This window comes from Marmota flaviventris, chromosome 6, assembly GCF_047511675.1.
Source record: "Marmota flaviventris isolate mMarFla1 chromosome 6, mMarFla1.hap1, whole genome shotgun sequence".
Classification (NCBI taxonomy): domain Eukaryota; kingdom Metazoa; phylum Chordata; class Mammalia; order Rodentia; family Sciuridae; genus Marmota; species Marmota flaviventris.
Genome location: NC_092503.1, coordinates 145,610,710 through 145,630,354, shown reverse-complemented (window position 1 = coordinate 145,630,354; position 19,645 = coordinate 145,610,710). Strand labels below are relative to the sequence as shown.

The 19,645-nt window shown below is 39.4% G+C and overlaps 1 protein-coding gene across 6 annotated transcripts in view; it reads right to left on the bottom strand.

Annotated features, from left to right (window-relative positions):
• Nucleotides 1-19,645, bottom strand: part of Tmem170b (transmembrane protein 170B) — a 70,110-nt gene that overhangs the window by 24,491 nt on the left and 25,974 nt on the right. Inside the window, exons 3-4 of one of the 6 annotated variants that reach the window (XM_027948147.2) lie at nucleotides 18,024-18,085; nucleotides 16,896-17,922 (exon numbers count right to left, since the gene is read on the bottom strand). The exons of 4 other annotated variants lie outside the window; for them this stretch is intronic. In XM_027948147.2, coding sequence (XP_027803948.1) covers nucleotides 17,899-17,922; nucleotides 18,024-18,085 — 86 coding nt within the window. In that variant the 3' untranslated portion in view covers nucleotides 16,896-17,898. Of the gene's footprint in view, nucleotides 1-16,895; nucleotides 18,086-19,645 lie in introns of those variants that run through there. One more of the 6 variants, XM_027948145.2, reaches the window with a different exon arrangement.

Below are 19,645 nucleotides of genomic sequence, written 5' to 3'. Positions count from 1 at the left end.
AGGAAAGCTATATTGAGTCTACTCAGTGGGGCTACTGATCAGAGGAAGAGAGAGAGAGTTCAACCAGAGAAGTTGCAAAGTAAGTGAGATTTGTGGCCAAGGAGCAGAGTGAGCAAGGGACACTGAATGGGAAATGAGGAAGAGGAGCCTTCAAGAGAGAGCAGGGGATTCTCACTGAACCGACAGCAGGGTCCTTGGCTAGTGCCAAAGACCCTGTCTCTAAATAAAATATAAAATAGGGCTGGGGATGTGGCTCAGTGGTCGAGTGCCCCTGAGTTCAATCCCTGATACCCCGCCCCCCACCAAAAAAAAAAAAAGATTAGCTCATTTATTCTTGTCAGGTCAAAACTTAAAAAGAAGAAACAGGAGATGAAAGAAGAAAAATGAGAAAAGATGGGAAGAGAAAGGAGAGAGGAGAATGTCACAGAGGTCAAGGCAGAGAGGAGCAGGTATTGCTGAAGGCTCCAACCCTCTCAGGAGACGGGGTTGGACGAGATTTCTCCACGTGTCAGAAGGAAACCACTGGGCACGGTTGGTGGGAATGTAAGTTGCCACATCTATTATGGACAACAGAATGGAGGCCCCTCAGAAAGCTACAAGTAGAAGTACCACGTGATCCAGCTCTCCCACGACTGTTGGAGAGACCATGTTGACTGCAGCACCAGTCATTCATAATAGACAGACATGGGAACAACCTAAGTACCCACCGGTGGAGGAATGGATGAAGAAAATGTGGAAATGTTCACCACTGTTTTATCAGCTTTTCCATCACTGTGACCAAAAGACCTGACAGGAACAATTAGAGGAGGAAAAGTTTATTTTGGCTCACAGTTTCAGAGGACTCAATCCATAGAGGGCCAACTCCACTGCTCTGGGCCCGAAGTGAGGCAGACATCATGGTGGAAGGGTGTGGAGGAGGAGAGCAGCTCAGGACACGACAGCAGAAAGCCGAGAGAGCTCCACTCACGAGGGACACATATAAACCCCAGTGATCTACCTCCTCCAGTCACTTGCTTTCCTACAGGTACCACCCAGTCAGTCCGTATCAGTGGTTTAATTCACTAATTAGGGTAAGGCTCTCATAATCTAATCATTCCACCTCTGAAAATTCTTGCATCATCTAACACATGGGCTTTTGGGGAACAGCTCATATCAAAACCATAGCAACAATGGAATAGTATCCAGCCTTCAACAAAGGAGGATATCCATCTGACATTTACGACGACATGGAGGACATCACGTGAGTGAAACAAGGCACAGAAATTCAAGTGCCACATGCTCTCACCTATATGCAGAATCTGAAAAAGAACAGGGAGAAGCAGAGTATGGTCCCCAGAGGTCGGCGACGGAGGCAAGGGGGTCTTGCTGAGATATTGGTCAAAGGCTACAAAAGTCTTCTTTTATAGGAAGAACATACAACATAGTGACTTTAGTTAGTAACAATGTATACTTGAAGAGAAAGCAGAAAAATTATTCTTGCTACAAATACACATGAAGTAAAGCATCATGCTGTACACCATAAATATGTATCATTTTTATTTGTCATTTTTGAAAAAGTTAATTCAAAAAGAAAAAAAAATCTGCACTGCAGAGCACCCCTGACTCCCCAGAAGTCACCTTTCAGACAATGTCTACATCAGGACACTCATCAGAATCCTGAGGTCTTGAAGATCTGTCCTCACAGGAGCTTGTATTGTAAAAATAATCTGCTGGTTGTCTTCAGCAATTTGCAAATGAGCTACTTAGCTTAAATCTTGCAGAGGCCGAGAGAGGGAGCTCTCATTTGCTCTCACTTCATAACTATTAGGTGGCACAGGGAGACATGGTAACTAAGTTTTGCTCGCCACAGGGAACCCAGGAATCTACCTCAAGACTCCCACATTTATAGAAGGCAGTCATTCAAATAAACCCTGTGCTAGAATCAATGAGCTTACTTAAATTTTTTTTAACTATAAATACCAACAGGAACTATATTATAAATGTGGGTGTACATATATATTTAATATTTTATTTGAAATAATTTAAAGTTATTGTATGTAGTTACATGCTAACGTGATACAAAGAGCTCTCGTATACTCTTTTACAAAGATAAACACAATTTTAACATCAGGCCATGTCTGCTTTATACTTCTCTGTAGCTGCATGAACGGATAGATAGATATTTGCATTCTCCTAAACCACTGGAAAGTAGGTCACATACATGACTCTCCTTTATTGCTGAATACACCAATGTTTGCCTGAGGATAAGGCTTCTCAAATTCAGGAAATTTAATGTTGATACAACACGATAATCTAATCTACGATTCATAAAATATGGCCACAGTATATCCCAATAGTGCAGCTTTAGCTATTTTATGTCTTTAATAAAACAAAGAAAAATGTTTCACTCATTGCAGAGATGATCATGAGAACTTTCCCACCAATTTAATATCAAGAACAAATTATTTGCTCCCTAAATTATTTATTGATTTAGATTTTTTTTTTTTTAGTTTAGTTAGCTTATTGCTTTAGCTCTGGAAGCCTCGAAGTACATATTTATAAATCCAGGAAGACATTCGGATAGTCCCACTCTCATCAGGTAGACGTGGAAGATCCAAGATCTTGCAGTAAATGCAGTTCATCAGGAGGGAAGTTCAAGTTTAAAGGCCTTAGCAGGCATGGGGCTTCTGAGGCGTGCAAGACATAAAGAGTGGGGGAGAAACGCTCTTGGGAGAAGTCTCACTGTCACTTTAGACCAGGAAGCCCTGTGGACAGGCATAGGAGCCAGCAGCTTCTCCACCAACACCCTGGCTCATGGCTCTTGCTTTGGGACAGGTCGGTCCTCTCCATGAGTGCGTCCAGTGTGCACGATGTCACTTTTGTGCGTTGATACCACCTATTTACCCTCAGCCATGCTCCCTCTTACCTCCCCCTGTTCTGTGGCACTGGAAGCTACAAAGCGACTTTTTGTTTATGCCTATAGGTAAAAATGGACCGTGAGGAGTCTATCAGCCAATGAGCTCTTCCTTCCTCCTGACTTCGTCCTCTGAGACTTGATCCCAACGATTAACCAACCCATCAACATTCCCTCTTTTTCTCTCACTGTCCCCACCTTCCTTCCTGGTCCCTTGGCCTCTTTCCCCTTGACTCAAGTCTCTCCCAGGTGACACACACCAGAGGCACCATCACACAAGGAGAGAGTGAGACCATGTCCTTTGTCCAGACACAGAGAAGGTCAAATCCACAAGAGAGAAGGTAGGACAGAAACCAGAGATGGAGGGACATCAGTACGATTTGGGTTTGTAGTGATCACTTGCTAATCGTCTTGCAGTTTAAAATAAACTCTCCCTTCACGTCAGTTTATTTTTACTTCTTTTGCAACACCTTGGGCCCCAGGTAATGTTCAGATAAGAGACATTGCAGAGAATTCCCATCAGGCCTTCCCTCTCCCAATTAACTAACTTGAAAAAGAAGAGAGAAGCTACAAAGGGAAGTTTTGCTTGGAGGCTTTAGGCAAAAATTGACAGTTTGGGGTCAATTGGTTTCACCTCCATCCGACCCACTTTTTTGCACCAGCAGATAATTGGACAGATTGGGTTTCAGGAAGTCAATACTCCTGGAGCCAGCCCAGGTGGCAGCTTGTGTCCCTGACAGCAGCTAACCCTACTGTGAATGAAGAAAGGAGAGATAAGGCCCCAGTAGCCACCAAATCAAGGGCGACTTCAGTTCCAAAGAACTACTTGAAGAGCGCCATTTTCTCTATCCTGTGCCATCAGGGCAGAGGGCGCTCAGGGGGTCTGGAAAAGACCAGCTGACAACCAGGTAGCTCATCTTTCTGGGATGTGGCACTGTTTACAGAGCAGGCTAGAGCTCTCAGCAGCAGTAAGTATATTTGTAGCCCTATTTAATTCCAGGATCACAGTTTTTCCCAGTTTGGTCTTGGTCAAGCCTCCCAGCAACCTGCTGAGGCTTTGAAACCATTTCCTACTTGAGCAAATTGAGCTTCAAGGAGAATGAAGTTCTCAAGATCATTCAGCCAGGGCAGGGGTCAGGAGGCTGAGGCAGGAGGATGGAGAGTTCAAAGTCAGCCTTAGCAACAGAGAGGTGCTAAGCAACTCAGTGAGACCCTGCCTCTAAATAAAATACAAAAAAAAAAAAAAAATGGCTGGGGACATGGCTCAGTGGTAGAGTGCCCCTGAGTTCAATCCCTGGTACCCCCACCCCACACACACAAAAAAATAGGTCAGCCAGCCAGTAAGTGGGTTAAGGATTCTGACTGGGAAGTTTTGGGGCCTTCTCTTGAATACCTAGAACACAGACACTGAAATGAAAAAGTCCATGTGTTGAAACTTAATCCCCAAATTCACATATTAGTGATCTCTATGTTTTGGGAAGAAATTAGGGATGGATGAGGTCATGAGGGTGAGACCTTGTGGTAGTGTTAGTGGCTTTCTGAGAAAAGGACCTGAGCTGGCACACTTGCTCTGTCTCACCATGTGACACCCTCTGCTACATCAAGATGCCGCAGGAAGGCCCTCACCAGATGCCAGTTCTGAATTATCAGGTTTCAATAAACTTCTATTCTTTCTAAGGGACTTGGTCTCAGAAATTTTATTATAGTAACAGGAAATGGACTAAGACCCTACCCAATCCCTCACCTTCCCTTTAATTTGTGATAGAGGTATACTTTTCTTTCGCAAAAAGTTTCCATCTGCCTAGTTCCCTAGGCTCTTACATCTGGTCCCTGTTTACCTTTACATCCTACCTTCAACAATTGCTCGCATCAGCATCTCTTATCTATAACTCGCTTTGCCCGTGTTGAACCCCATACATGGGTTTCTGTGGCTCTGTCACCTGAAGAAGACAGCCATGTGCTCTTCCTCTTCAACGGGGTCCCCTGCTTGTATAAACTCATCTTCCAAAGCCTGTCCTGCGGCCAAGTCATCTGGGAAGCCATATCTGATGTTCCAGCCCCCAGGGACTTGCCCCTTCATTGAAATGTCCTCACATCTAATCTGAACCCCTTATTTGACATTTGCCAGATGCAACCTTGGGTGTTAGGAGGGTCCCCTATCCACAGACTACCAGGTTTGGACATAAATAAAGAGTGCCAGCCACAGGGCTTGGATCCAGGAAGTCTCAGAAGGACATGCAAGTTAGGAAATTCCAGGCCTAGATTGGCCAATCAAGGAAGGTACCAGAGTCCAGGGTCCAGGCAGGATGCTGACCTAGGAGGGCTATCAGGGAGCGGCACTGGGCCAGAGAGATTGGAAACCAAAACCCTGCTTCAGGTTTAGTGTGGCAGCCCAGAGATTTTTGGGATGGGGACAGCAGTGGCACTTTGAGAATATGATTGCAAATGCTTTCCAGAGAACCCCAGAATGAGTTAGGAAGATTTTCCTTATTGCTATTGACATTTTTCAGAGAATTCACGAAATTAAACAAAGCCAAATAGAGTCTTAACTCAGAGTGCCAAACTCTGAAGTGTTTAATATGCCATGTGTGAATTGTGACTAAGACAGGAATACAGAGGCCAGCGTCACCAAACTTTTTTGGACAGGGGATTCTTTTTCTCAAGAGCCTTTCTCTCTCTAGTGTTCTTTGGAATATACTTAAAAAAATGTTATTTGCATTTAGTCTGACCCACATTTCTTTGTGGCTTAAAAGTGAGAACATTTTAGAGAGAGGCAGGAGCCTTACTTTAGCAGTTTTTATTACGTTAAAAAGGTAGGGGGGCGTTGGGCAGTTTTGAACAACAACAAAAAAATGAGACCAGATTCGATTCAAAACAGCCGAGAGATCCAAAGGGTTCCTGAGGAGTCCATTATAGATCTGGAATCCTGATAAATGATTTGATCCTTTTTTTCACGTTGACATCTGGTATTTTCCAGAATCTATATTTAAGAAGAAATCAATATTTACTAATTTTCAGCTTGATTGTCCACACTTTAGCTTAGGAGAAAGCCCTGCTTTCCTGACAGAACCTATTTTGAGGGCTTATTTTGTTCATTTTGGGGACAGTTCTTTGGGAAAAAAATTTTTTTACTGTATTCCTGTCTTAATTCTTCATCTGTGTTGCAATTAAAGAAATCCTTGAGCACTTCCAGAAACAGTAAGGGAAGTCAAAGTTTATCTGCATCTGAGATAGGAATATTTTTTGAATAGCAAGTGGTATGTGTAAAGTGGTTAGAATTCTTTTTGTCAATATATTATCTCAGCCTCTTGTCTCTTCTATTGTGAAGTTGACAATGTTGATCTGCTCTTTATTTATGGACACCATTGTAACTCTAAATTTCAGTTCAGGCTTTTAATAGCTTCCCTGGTACAGTCACTAGTGTGACAATGACTCCTGACGTGGTGGGTGGATGTTTCTGCTCCAGCTGACTCTGGGGCCACAGTCCCATCCCAGGCGACAAGCCTGCGGTGGACATTCTTGAGGCTCGCCTCCACTGTCCCTAACACTCTGTGCCACTTCTATGATATCAAAAGTGAGCCATTTTTCCTTTGCCTGTTTTGGACTCAGATATCCGAGAAAGCTTACACAGCTGTGCTTGGACTTGGCAGCTTTTCCCATCCAGATAACTGGTGGTGTGCGCTGAACCAGCAACCACGAGTCCAGATTCTGAAAAGAATGTTGTTGAGGGAGTGAAAGAAATAGTCTGCTCTGTTCAGCCAGATCTTGAAAAAGAAAACAAATCAACCTTAATTAAAAATGGGGGCGTGCCAACTGATTTGAGCATTACTGGCATGGAATTTTTCACAAGTAAGATATTCCTGATAGAAGAAAACAGGTTAACTGTCTCCCCAAATAAGGCCTGGTGTGTGAATATTTGAGTCTTTGAGTCTTTCTGGATTTTTTTTTTGAAGTGTTGGCATCAAACTCAGGGCCTCATGCATCAAGATGCCAAGCAAGTGCTGCGCCTCTGAGCTGCACCTGTCTCCTTTATAAAGACTGAAAGCAAAGCTTTGTAGCAGGAGGCTGAGTTAGCTCCAGGACACCCAGGAAGTGCTCCATTTTCAAGGATTCCTTCAGGCCCCCAAGGATCATCAGAGTACCAGCAATGGGTTGCTGGGTTGCTGTGGCCAGCTCAGGTCTGCTCTTGGAATTGACATCTGTAAAATAGCTGTCCAGTTTTCAGGAAAGACCTTTTTTTGCCCTCCCCTAAATATAATATTTCAGAAAAAAGTTGGGGGCTGCTGCTGTTAACTCATCTGTCTAGCATGCACGAGGCCTTTGGTTTGATCCCCAACACTGAAAAATAAAAGGCATTTCACTTCCCTCCAAATAAGAACAGAGTATGAGGATAAAAATGAGATGATAGATCGATAGATATAAAAGTTGAATGCCAATGTTACTGCAATGATTATCAATAATACAGGCTTTACATATTTCCTCTAGATACTTGCCAACACACACACATCACAACCAAAAGTTATGGTTTAGATTGAAAAGTTTCCTCCCTTCTCATTCACCTTGCAACAGATCCCCAAGTTAAACAAGTTTCAAGTAAGAAGTCTGCAGGCTGATCAAAGAACACAATGGACATGCACGTATCAACTTCATGAAGCCCAGCTGGTCCTGGTCTAGGTAAGGCTCAGAAAACAGGCCCATGCTGATGCTTTCCCATTGAATTGGCAAATTCTATTTATGAGAAGACAGGAGGACTCCATCTATTTCCATGTTTATTTGAAAAGAAGTTGGCACAGAGAGATGGTTCTATCGGGAGGTCTGTGTGCTCAAGGGGTCAGACCCAGGAAGATGACCGGATCCCATTCCTTCAGCACTCAGGTAGCATGCTCAGGGCTTGCAATTCCTCAGCCTCTTAAAATTGTGGTTGGCCTCAACCTGACTACAGCCCTTACTCATCTCCTGTTTTCCACATCAAAGGTAACAAGAGTGTCTTCTTATATCACATTTCTGAGCTGACCACTGACACCAATTCCCAAAGAACGTGAAAGGGGCAGGAAAAGTTTCATGAAAAAATGTTTGGTCCTCTTCTCTGGTGTCCTAAGGTCAGTCCTGATTTAAGACCCAGAATGCGTGGGCTCATTTGTCTCTACACTATGCAATGGAACTTGGGCCCTGAAAAGATCAGCCCTTCTTCTCTGAGTTTGGACTACAGCTTGTCTACAGAATGGTAAAGTAGAGAAGCTCACTGGCACCAGGATCTGAGGGGGCAGATGATGATATGCAGTTGACGGGTGATTCAGGACCAACCGCAGACTAATTTATGTTGGCTGTTTTGACTTCCTCATCCTGTACATATTTGGCTAAGGGAATGCCAGGAATTTGCTAGCTGAGCAAGTTTATCCATTCTGCTTTCTAACCAGGCTCCTTCCCGCTGAAGTAGGTTTCTAAAAAAAAAATTCCCTTGTTAGGCTCTGTTGTAATAGTAGCAGGCCACGGTTCAAGGGGACAGTTGAAATCTGAAACAAATTCTCTCTAAAAACGCACTGTGCTGTGTCAGAACACATTTCGGCTTACTACCAAAACAGGTAGGACAATTCTAAAACTACATCATCCCTCTATGTTTCGTGCAGACAAGACACGAAAGACCAAGAGGACAAGGTGGAACATGTAGAGTGTACTCACTACTGCAACATGAGATATTTGTCCTGATTCCTGACATGAAAACTGAAGATCACACAAGTTGATTGGCTTGGCCAAGCTTAAAATCAACTCTCAGGCTACTATCTCAAGACTGATTGTTAGGTTATGTACCTGTCACTAGAAGTGACGACTATTCAATGTGGTAACAAGTCATTATGCATTAACAGATTTAATTTAAGAAAAATGCATAAATCAAGCCAGAGTAATGGCTTATCAAAAATCATACTAGTGATTTTCTGACTTGCAAACAACCCTGAATCTTAACTTTCCTCAGTAAAATTCATTAGTAATTTTGCTCATGTTTGGCTTATTCTCATATATTTTAGAAAAAAAAAAATTGTTAGATGCATCCTACGGGAGTGAGTTCAAAAGTGCAGAGTTAATTTGTGTTCCTAGGGAAGAATGAATGCCCAAGAGCAAGGAGAGAAATAAAATAGGACTATTGTGCCATCTAGTGATGGAACTGCTGCCTTGCAAGTAGTTCACCTGATGGAACTGTTTTGCAATCAGTCTCCAGAATTTCCTGTCTGAAGAATATTCATAAACTTGGCCAAAAGAAATATCTGGTGGCAAAAAATAGTGGGAAACTAAGAGCAAATAAACAGGAGCGGTGATATGGGATAGATTCTTCTTCCTAAAGTTTCATTAGAAGCTGGAGACAAACCCAATTTCTACTCCTGGAGGATCTGCCCTGGGTGCTTTCTACTTTCCTCTCTGTACCCTAAAGCTTTTAGGTTCTATTCTGTGAATTAATGAAGGTTCCACTTCCTGGCATCAGTATCTACTCAGCAAACCCGACACATTCTTCCTCTACAAGCCTCTTGAGGGGCTCAGCTGCCACCCTAAGACTGTGACAGAGGCATCATCATCCTGCATGGGGGATAAATCTGAACCGTGGTGCCTGCACAACCGCAGCTCACCTATTACCAAAACACTACAAAAGTATCACTTCAGGAGTCAAAGATAAAAATCAAAACAGAAAACTTGTGATCTCAAGATTTTTTTTTTTTTGATCCCAAGAATTTTGTCCAAGAATTTAAGATTCACGGTCAAGGAGGAAACATATTCAGTAATTTTATAACCTTATAATGGAATGAATATGTTCCCTGGAAAAAAAAGAAAATATATTTCAATTTGGTAATGATGTGAGGTAGCCATGTCAGTGTTTGTGAAAACATGTTTACTTCCATTATACTTGCACAATGTAAAAAGTTAAGCTAGTTTTTATTCCAGCAGGGCTGATTATGTTTACAGGCACTGGTTGTTGGCTCTGATCTCCTCAGGCAGGATGAGTTCTGGGCCTACTTGAGTGTCTAACACTTTCCTAAGAAATCTAACAAAAATTCAAATTATGCATAAATTTGACAATTCAACTCTCCATAATGTTATCTGGTCTTTGTATATCTCATTATACACAAGAGCTTCTAGAATATTCTGTAGAAACCAACTCAGAATAATGGGGAAAAACACAGGTAACAGAGCAGGAAATCCTCAGCTCAGTAGTTGTTAGCTGTGTGGCTCTGAAAAGATTTCTACCTTCTCTGAACCTCAAAATGTGGATGGAAACCTGAATAGCTACCTTCAGTGTTGAAGAATATACATGAAGTATCTACAAGATGTTAGGTAATCAAGAAATGGTTGTGCATTATTATGAAAAGTGATGGCATGCATCTTAAAACAATAATTCTCAGAACGAGATACATATGTGGCCCAGGAGTTGACGTAGGCAAATCTATAAATGAGGCCTACATTATCATTAGATTTGTTGCGTACCTTTTCAGCACTACCTCCAAAATCCATACATAAAACTGGCCCAGAAAAGTGACAAGAGGGCATGGAGGACACCAAGCACCCTGGGTGAGTGGAGACGTTATGTCACCAAGAGTCAAACACTACATAAAGCTTTTAAAGACAGGTTTATTTATATATAAGTGCATGAAATTGAATACAGAAACTTTATTAAAATACTGTATATTACAAATTTTTAATCCAATAAATTCTGTGTAATGACAGTTAAGTGCTGGATTCACTTTTAACAGATGTTTTGTGTGTCGGCAGAGTTCACCCTGTATATTACAAAGAGGAGAGCCACACGTGGACCTCGTGATCAGACACTGGATGATATTAATTGTGCATCTTTTCTTTAAAGCAATGAACTGGAACCTAGATCTCTGTAGACCAACTTTCTAGAATCAAAAATAACTTGCGTATGTTTATTGCTGCCCTTTGAAGAAAATGAGTGGTGAAAAATAATTTAAAATGAAGATCAACATCTCTAAGGCTGACTTGATGCTTTCTGCAATTAAAATACTTAAAATTCACTGCAAAATTTGTGTTCTCCAGGAAATTATGCTATATACACAATGGGATTTGTACATGAATTGGGAAATAAAAAATTGCTTATATAAAATTAAAAATCAATAGTATACAATATTTACAGCTTGTTAGGTATTATATATAAACATAGTCTTTAAATAATCCTTCAAAATTAAACTATTATGTAAACATGCAGTACACATACTCATACAGCGTAGTTTATACTCTTGACAGAAGGGGGGAATTGTGTTCACATAATGTCGAATATCCTTTTGTTCTGTGTACTACCCCTCCAAGGTGGATCCCTCCCGTCTTGAAGCTTCACAGTACATTTAGTATTTCTATAGTAAAAATAAATCCCTGATGGTCAACATATTTCTAAAGGTTACGTAAAGTGTCTGCCCTTGTACTACAATATAAAACTAACATTGTTCACACTAGAATCTCTAGTTTACAACAAAACTAAACTTTAAAATCCCACATTTAATTTGCTTGACTACACCCCCCTCCAAATTTCATACTTGGAAAAAGAAAAAAGTGGAGGAAAAAGCCACATCATGAAAACATAATGAAAGCAGCTGTCATCTGGCATGGCCAATGGCTCAATTACCGGCTCACACCAAACCATAAGGAGTCGGTGGCCAACACCCGTGTCAACAACACCCTTCCTAAACTCTGGATTCCCATTCATAGGTGACGTGCCCCAAGCCAACTCATCGGTGCCAATCCTGAATCTCTAAATTCACTTTGCAAAAGTATCTTAACTTTCAAGGCACTAAGGTATCATTTAGCTTTTACGAACGGTACTGTGATTTAACTAAATGATTCATCAGTGGTCTGAGAGTTAGCACAATTTGAAAGTGAGTCTTAATACCTGTCAGGTAAATTGTACTTTTACTATTTAAATAAAGACATTTTAGTAGTTGCTCCCCTCATTCCAGAATGACTGGAGTCAGGGGCTAATACTCAGAGTAAAATTAGATGAATTTTACCAAGTTACATAGCTAAAATGAAAAGCACTGTGAATTTTCCTATTTGTTCATCTAAACACGCGGAGCTCATGTCAGAAGGTGCATGTGCTAAGGAGAGGGCCAGGATGTTCTTCAGCTCCTCCACGGTCATTTGATGTCACCAACACCAGGAAAGGGCCAGCGGTCAGACTCCCAGTTCACTTAGTACTAAGGGTAAGTCATTTTCACTACCCTTGAACAGGGGTCTCGACTTATTGTCTATGAAGAAAACTTCAAAATGTTCCATCCCAAAGTGACTTAATGATTGAGTGCACCCACTTTAATTTAAAAGGTGGGGGGTAACTTTTCATCATTAGTAGTACTCTCAAGCTAACATTCATTTAATGGGGCTCTAAAAAATAAATGATGTTTTTTAGTGATTACAATATGTATTTAGGAGAAAAGGCATCATAGTGATGGGATTCAGGTGACCATGCACTATGGTGACTCTTCCTGTGTCTTTGTGTCACATACTTTCCAGTTTCGGTTTAAGACCTAAAGACATTCCCCAAAAGGGGACAGTCAAGTTACTACAAAGGAGGGATATACTGTGAATGTGTACAGTATAGAATCTTAAAAAAAAAAAAAATGTGCAGAGGTTCATGCTGTCTGGACTTGCCCAGTTATTTTTCAGTAACAGTTGCATAACCACAGGTGTGGAAAATTCTCTTCTGAACCAGCACTTCCTCTTCCATCAACAAGCTGTGCGTGTGTCTAAACCATGACATATGGCATCTGTTTGGGAAAAGGAGGAAGATTTTAAAGAAACTGCTAAATTAGTTCTCAAAATCAAGGAAGGGCTATTATGTAAGCTCAACATATGTTCAAGGGATGTAAAGAATGTCAAAACGAACCCCCTCAGTCAGGGAGAAGGGATCAGAGTTCACAGCTCAGCTTAGAGACTTGAGCAATACCACTAATTTAATCAAGAATTAACCAGCATATCTCCACATTTACTGAAAATACTTCATGTAGTATTGCCCCAAACAAATTCACAAATGTGTGTTGAGATAACTCACTCAACAACGTCCTGAACAACACTGTATTGCCCATGACCACCAGACCCTCAGTTGGAGGGGTGACCTAGCACCACATGCTGCTTCAGTGAAGCCCACATACAAAGGTACACGTGCTGTGTAAACAGGCGGCACACACTCTTGCACAGGATAGCTCCAGCCTAACAGAAGGAGGGAGCTAGAGTCACGTGTCACAGGTTTGTCCTGTGGTCCCTTAATATTTCCTATCTTTAAACTTCCTCCTGCTAAAAAGTGGTACCACATATTTGAAAAGCCAATCAAATGATCTTCCTTCTACCTGGAGAGTTTCAGAAAGATGGGAAATTACGGTAGATAATGAGACATTCAATGACTCGTCCATTTTAACCATGGAGAATCTCACTCCTGATTATCATATCACAGGACTTTACCCAGCTATCCAACACATGTCACCAAACTTCTCTGCAATCTAAGTCTACTAGAATTTCTTCAGTGACTTTTTGCATGTTCCTCTTAATCTTGAAAACAAAATAAATAAGGATGTTTAAAGAAGTTGTTTGAGACTTTCTGAGAAAACTTGGGGACAGTAAGAATGAAGTAGTTTGAGAATATTTCCAAAAGTGCTCTTAGTATCTTGTTACTTCCTGAATTATAAAATGAACATACATTTAAAATAATGGTCAAAACCAACAACAAAAAACCCAATCAGTAAACAAAACAACGACAACAGCCAGGACCCCAATCCACCGTGGTCCATGGAAGAAAGGGGGACATATGTGACAGAGGGGCTGACTCTCACCCACTTTTCTGTCTCCAAAACCAGGATAATAATTTGCATACAACAGAGAGTTAATGAATATCTTAAGTGAATCGGAGGAAAAATGCTGGTCACCTCCACTCTTGTCCCACTTCTACCTGTGGCACCGAACCTGTAACTCAATCCTGCTTGCCCTGGCCACTTCTACCACCACTGAAGCCCAGAGGCGTTCTCAGATAAATATCTGTTGATTTTAAAAACAAAGGGGTAGAGAAAATGTGAAGGACTAGGTTTATAACCTAGTCTCTTATAAAGACTTTTTTCTTCTTCTTTTAGTTTTCATGTTAAAAATGTAGAAATAAATGAAAATAGGTGAATTTCATAAAACATATGCAACTGGGTTTTGCAAAATGTTATTTAAGAAAAATTCAGGCAACTACCTAAGGATCATTTACTGTCAAACACATATTACTTTGCCTGAATTTGTAAATAATCTCACATAATCCTCACAAAACCATAAGCAGTATTGATCACACTTCACACTGTATGAACAGAAGCTCAGAGATGTTAAGTGATTTGTTCACATCAAAAAGTCGACAAGCTACAGGGCCTGGACTCAAGCCAAAGTCGCTGGCTGAGAGTCCAGTCCTCTCCTGCACCACGGCGATGACAACTCAGTTACTGAAATTTCCTTTAGTGGATGAAGTGGGAAAATCAGAATCACAGCGCAGGCAACAGGATCAGACTCTAACTAGAATCAGGAAGCCAAGAGTCCCAACCGTTTTAGGATTTGCAATTGTTTCTAAGCCAGCTCTTGGTGGACTGGAGGACAGGAATCCCTTCCTGGTCATCTCTGCTGTAAAGCAGACAACGCTTGGTCCAGCATTTTGCACACCCTAGATCTGCAAAAAGTCTTTACAAAACTGCATGAGCTGGTCGTGAGCATGGCCCGGGCAGGTTAATGCGGCAGGCCCACCCCCTCATCTTCCTCAGGGTGCTCCAAGACCTTTTCCAAAAAACTCTTTGATTTTAAATCATCCCTATTCCTTACATCACCAATAGAAAATATACAGGCCAATTCATTTCTTTCTGTCATTTAAAATACAAACAGAAGTGATGTGGGTTTGGAAATGTAGCAGTGAAAATGTGTGCTACAAATATGAGGAAAGGAGACGGGGAAACAAACTACCACACTGTTTGGTAAGCAGTATGACCTAAAATAAAAATTAAGCTGTGAGCAGGGAACATGGCCATCATTTAGGACTTTCTCGACCCTAGGTGACCAAAGAACTATGCCAGGGGACAGACCACTTGTACCTCCCTTCTTCTAAAGTTTTTAAATTGGTAGCTTGCACGAGGCTCCTGGCTAACCCATCTATGGCCATGTCTAACCAGTATGTTAAGAAACAACTTTGGGTTTATAGAGTTCCTTCTTTGGGGAATTGATTTACTATCAGCAATATTTTACTGAACATTTTTAAAATAAAGGAGTGTCAACAGCAGGGGATTTACCCCTTCCTTCTTGCACTTTGTCACAAAGAAAATTTACTGCTAAATCACATACAAATTTTAAGAAATTGTAACCCAACTATGTCAATAAGGACTTTTGTCATGTCCCAAACAAGGGTCTCCGGCACTATTAAACCAAGAAAACTTTTCCAAAATTCAAAAATCTCAAACATCCTCTATGTAAAAGATCATTCAACTAAACAAATATATCAAATTCTCCACTAGAACATGAAAGTGTTCATTAACAAAAGCTTTCCAGTTAGACTGTATTCATATATAGCTCTCTATATATGTATATAATGATACATATGTGTACACATACATATCATTAAACATCTCGTCTCTATAGGAAAACTACTCACTTTTAAAAAACCTTGGCATATAAATAGCTATTAAAACAATTTCATAAATTCATACTATTCAACTGCATTTCAAAACATGAAAAGAGTGCCAGTTCTACAAAATCCCTATGGGAATAACTGAGAACAGCAACGGAAACAAAAATATCCCCCCAAATTAAAAGTACACACACATACACACCCAAACCTTAATGTAAGTCAACTTGATAATGAGACAGCTGCAGGACAACTACAGACTAACTATTAACCACTGAGTTATACTTTCATTCTAGAGTACAAACAAGAGTTCAGATCTCTTTGGTCCACGTATTCATATATTCAATGTCCATGTTATTTTCTGACTAATTTTGGATTATCAACCATGTGCTCCATATTACCATGATAATTTTCTTAAATCATAAAATTTCCATATGTTTAAAAAATTCATTCTGTACTTCTAAAACAATTTTCACGTTATTGGTAATTCCTCTAGAATACAAATGCTTTAAATTATTGATAGGATAGCCAAAGTAAAGAAAGAATACAATTCAAGTCCAACAGAAAAGGAGAAATCAAATTGACCTGGAAAAGTTATGTCTAAATTTAATTTGAGGAAACATTAGAAATATAAAGAACACATAAATTAATAGTAGATTTGTACAAAATAAAAAGAATCAATTTTAAAATTTACTTCAAAGATCTTTAAGATTGAATATTTGCTAATTGGTTGTTGCTGTCTGAACAAATTTCTAAGCTAGTGACAGTAAACCCTTAAAACTGGCTTCCACTTATAGGTAAAAGTATCCTCCTTCCCAACTCTCACATTAAATTAATATATTCTTTTTGATGGAGGAAAAGTAGCATAGGTAACAGGAGTCTTAAATTTAAATGGGATCTAAATTGAACCTCCATTTTTAAAAGTCGACTTAAATAAAGAAGCGAGGGGACTCTTTTGTCTGGACTGTTCTCTGTATTCTCTATAATGGCTGCTCCTTTGAGTTAGCATGTTTATAATTGCAACTGGCCAAAAAAGTCTCATTAGGAGATTCAACCAGACTAGGGTCTGTGTTTTCTTACTTCTTGTCTTCTTACAAACAATTATGTATTGACAGAATCTTTTAAAATGCTTTACAAAGGATAGTGCCACTTTTAATACATGTGATCTTATTCCAGTAAACTTAAATTGGAACTTATAAACTGAACATCTGAAATTAATCACATATATATATATATATATATATATATAAAATATATATATATATACATATATACACACATATACATATATGTATTTCACTGATTTGTTAAGACTGCCAAGTTTTAAAATTATTTATTGTATTCCCCAATTTTTACTTAGCAGAATCATGACATTGCCACATATCCAAAGTAAGAAGAGTTTATTATTCTTCCTAAATAACTTACTTGGTACTTATATACAAATGAGCCTTTTTATTTCCAGAGCCTAATTTAGGCCACTCTTTCAGTATAGTTAATACTCCAGAATGAAAGATTGTTTTGTCAAAAATCAAGACAGATGCAACAAGTAATATAATCCCACTGCTGCTAATGACAAAGATGTTTTCTCCATGAGATACAAGGCAAACTTTCTTTAGAAGGGTCAAAGAATGCAACATGCATTTCAGACTTTTTTCTTACAAAATTCATAAGAAAAATTTCAAATTATATTTTTATGACACATAAGTGACAATATGTGTGACCCATAAAGTTTTTTAATTCACATAAATAAAATATTTATGCATGAGGAAAACTATTAAAAGGGTGTCCAGTTAGTGAAAAGTATGCACCCTACAGGTCTACTTTGAATCCTTAAAACAGTTTAGCTCATCTTCCATTAAGAAGACTATTATTTTCCACATAAATTAAATAATAATGCCTAAAAAGCCCTAAATCCCAGAAACGCTCCACATTAAAACCAAATAATTTCTCCCATATTAAATGAGTTATTTAGCACTCATAGGGGATTCAGCATTACAAAACAAAATCTTACCACATGACCTGAATTCATGTCAAATATGTTCACGGCACTCATCTACATCTACACTTGCAAACTGTCACATGATCAATGTCAAAAAGAAAAGTTTGGCACATATATCAATTCCTCAAAACGTCCCTGTAACTTAACACAACACTGTTAAGAACAATGATTTCAACACCAATGTTAACCTGATTGGCAGCTAAACAAGGTGCTTTTTCTTGAGGCTTCACATGGGTCTTGTGCACCTTGCCTGGGACGGAGGCACGTAAGGTGCAGTGCGGTAGTGCAATCACTTGGACGCCAGAGGGCAGTCTTTCCACACAGCGCAAGGTCTGTCTTCCTTCGGTTTCGACTGGCTCGGTCCACAGCTCCTTCACAATGCCGATTTCAGGGAATCTGTACATCTGTTTCCTTATGTGAAATAAGACATTCCCTCAGAAACCTCAAAGTGTGGCGAGGATCCTTGAAAAGGAGATGATTAATGTCAATACGGTCTGCCCAACGCCCCATACCAGCGCTTCCAGCGGGGCCATGTTCTTCCCTGCCACTCGGTAGATGCCGGCCACCGCGGCACCTGGAGGAGAGAGGGGAGAAGGACAAAGCGCGCTGCTTAACTCCACCGCGACAGGACCCCTGCGCATTTCATCAAAACAGAAAGCCCCTCACTCTCCTCAGGAGGTAAACTGTTTGGGTTTCTAGGTGATTGGTAAAAACTACCTTTAGCATACTACATTTAACCATTTAACCACTTAACTGAAAAGATGCCTTTTATATCCAACCCAAAGACACGCAGGTGCAGTATAAGCTGCACACATAATACCAAAGACGTCTGTAAAAACTGATGATCCATTATCGTCATCTTTCTCCTGGACATTCAACTGCTTGGACCTGATCAACCTTTTCACAAATATGCCAAACAATATGTTGATAATTATAAATGATAATGCAGAGAAACTACATGATTTAATATCCAAATTTTAAAAGAAAATTTTAAAATTGTCCCTTTTTTACTTGAGTAAAATTAATTCATTCTTCGGTATCATATAAAATATAACAATGCGTAACTAATTCATTTCACCATATAAAATAATTTACTGAATTTTTAAAAGAAACACACAACTGTAAAATTATTTGGAGACTAGTAAAAGATAAACTTGATATCTCTTCTAGAAAATATTTTAGATTATGCACCCTTCCCAGAATGAGAGAATCTCAGAGTTATGAAGAGACTCAGGGCCTAATTTAATACTTCATGTTAACATATTATATATAATGATGAAGACCTAAGTATCTAATTTTTAAAAAATTTAGTTTAAGGCGGACATAATTCCTTTATTTTATTTAGGTATTTTTATTTGGGGGTGAGGATGGAACCCAGTTAGTCTCACATGTGCCAGGCAAGTGCTCTACCACTGAGCTACACTCCCAGCCTCCTAAGTGGCTAATTTTAAAAGCACATTTTGAAATCATAAAGGAGGAAACATTTAAATTATTATATATAATAGACTGAGATATATTAAAACTACTTCTCTAGGAAAAACCTGTCTACATATCCTAGGATGGTTAAACAAAGGAACATAAGAAAAAGAACAGAAATACATTTTTCAAAGACACTGAATTGACAATTACTTAAGATAGAAACCTACTCAGAAAAATTAGATAAGGATGAAATTATCTATCACTTGTCAATTTAAAAACAATTAGCTAAGTATTGACTCTTTGAACTTAACCTAAAATCTCCCAAATATGCTGGGGATTGAAATGGAGCAAATTGTATGCACTCATTAGTATGTATTTATGAATATTTCAAAATGAACTCCCCTCTTGGTGCATAACTATAATGCACTCAAGATTTTTTTAAAAAAATCTCCCAAATAATAGTTATTATATCCCTCAGAGTAGTTCTTTATAAGAGATATAAATGGGAAAAGCAAATCACCAATCTATGACAAGGGCTTCATATGCATGTTTTAAAAGTAAATTAAGATAGCATATTTACCACATATTATGTATCTTGCTAGCAAATTTACAAATATTATCTTATTTAAATATCATACCACCCCCTCAGTATTATAACCTAATTTAAAGATGCAAAAAACAGAGGTTCAAAGAAGTTTAATTAGTAACTCAAGGA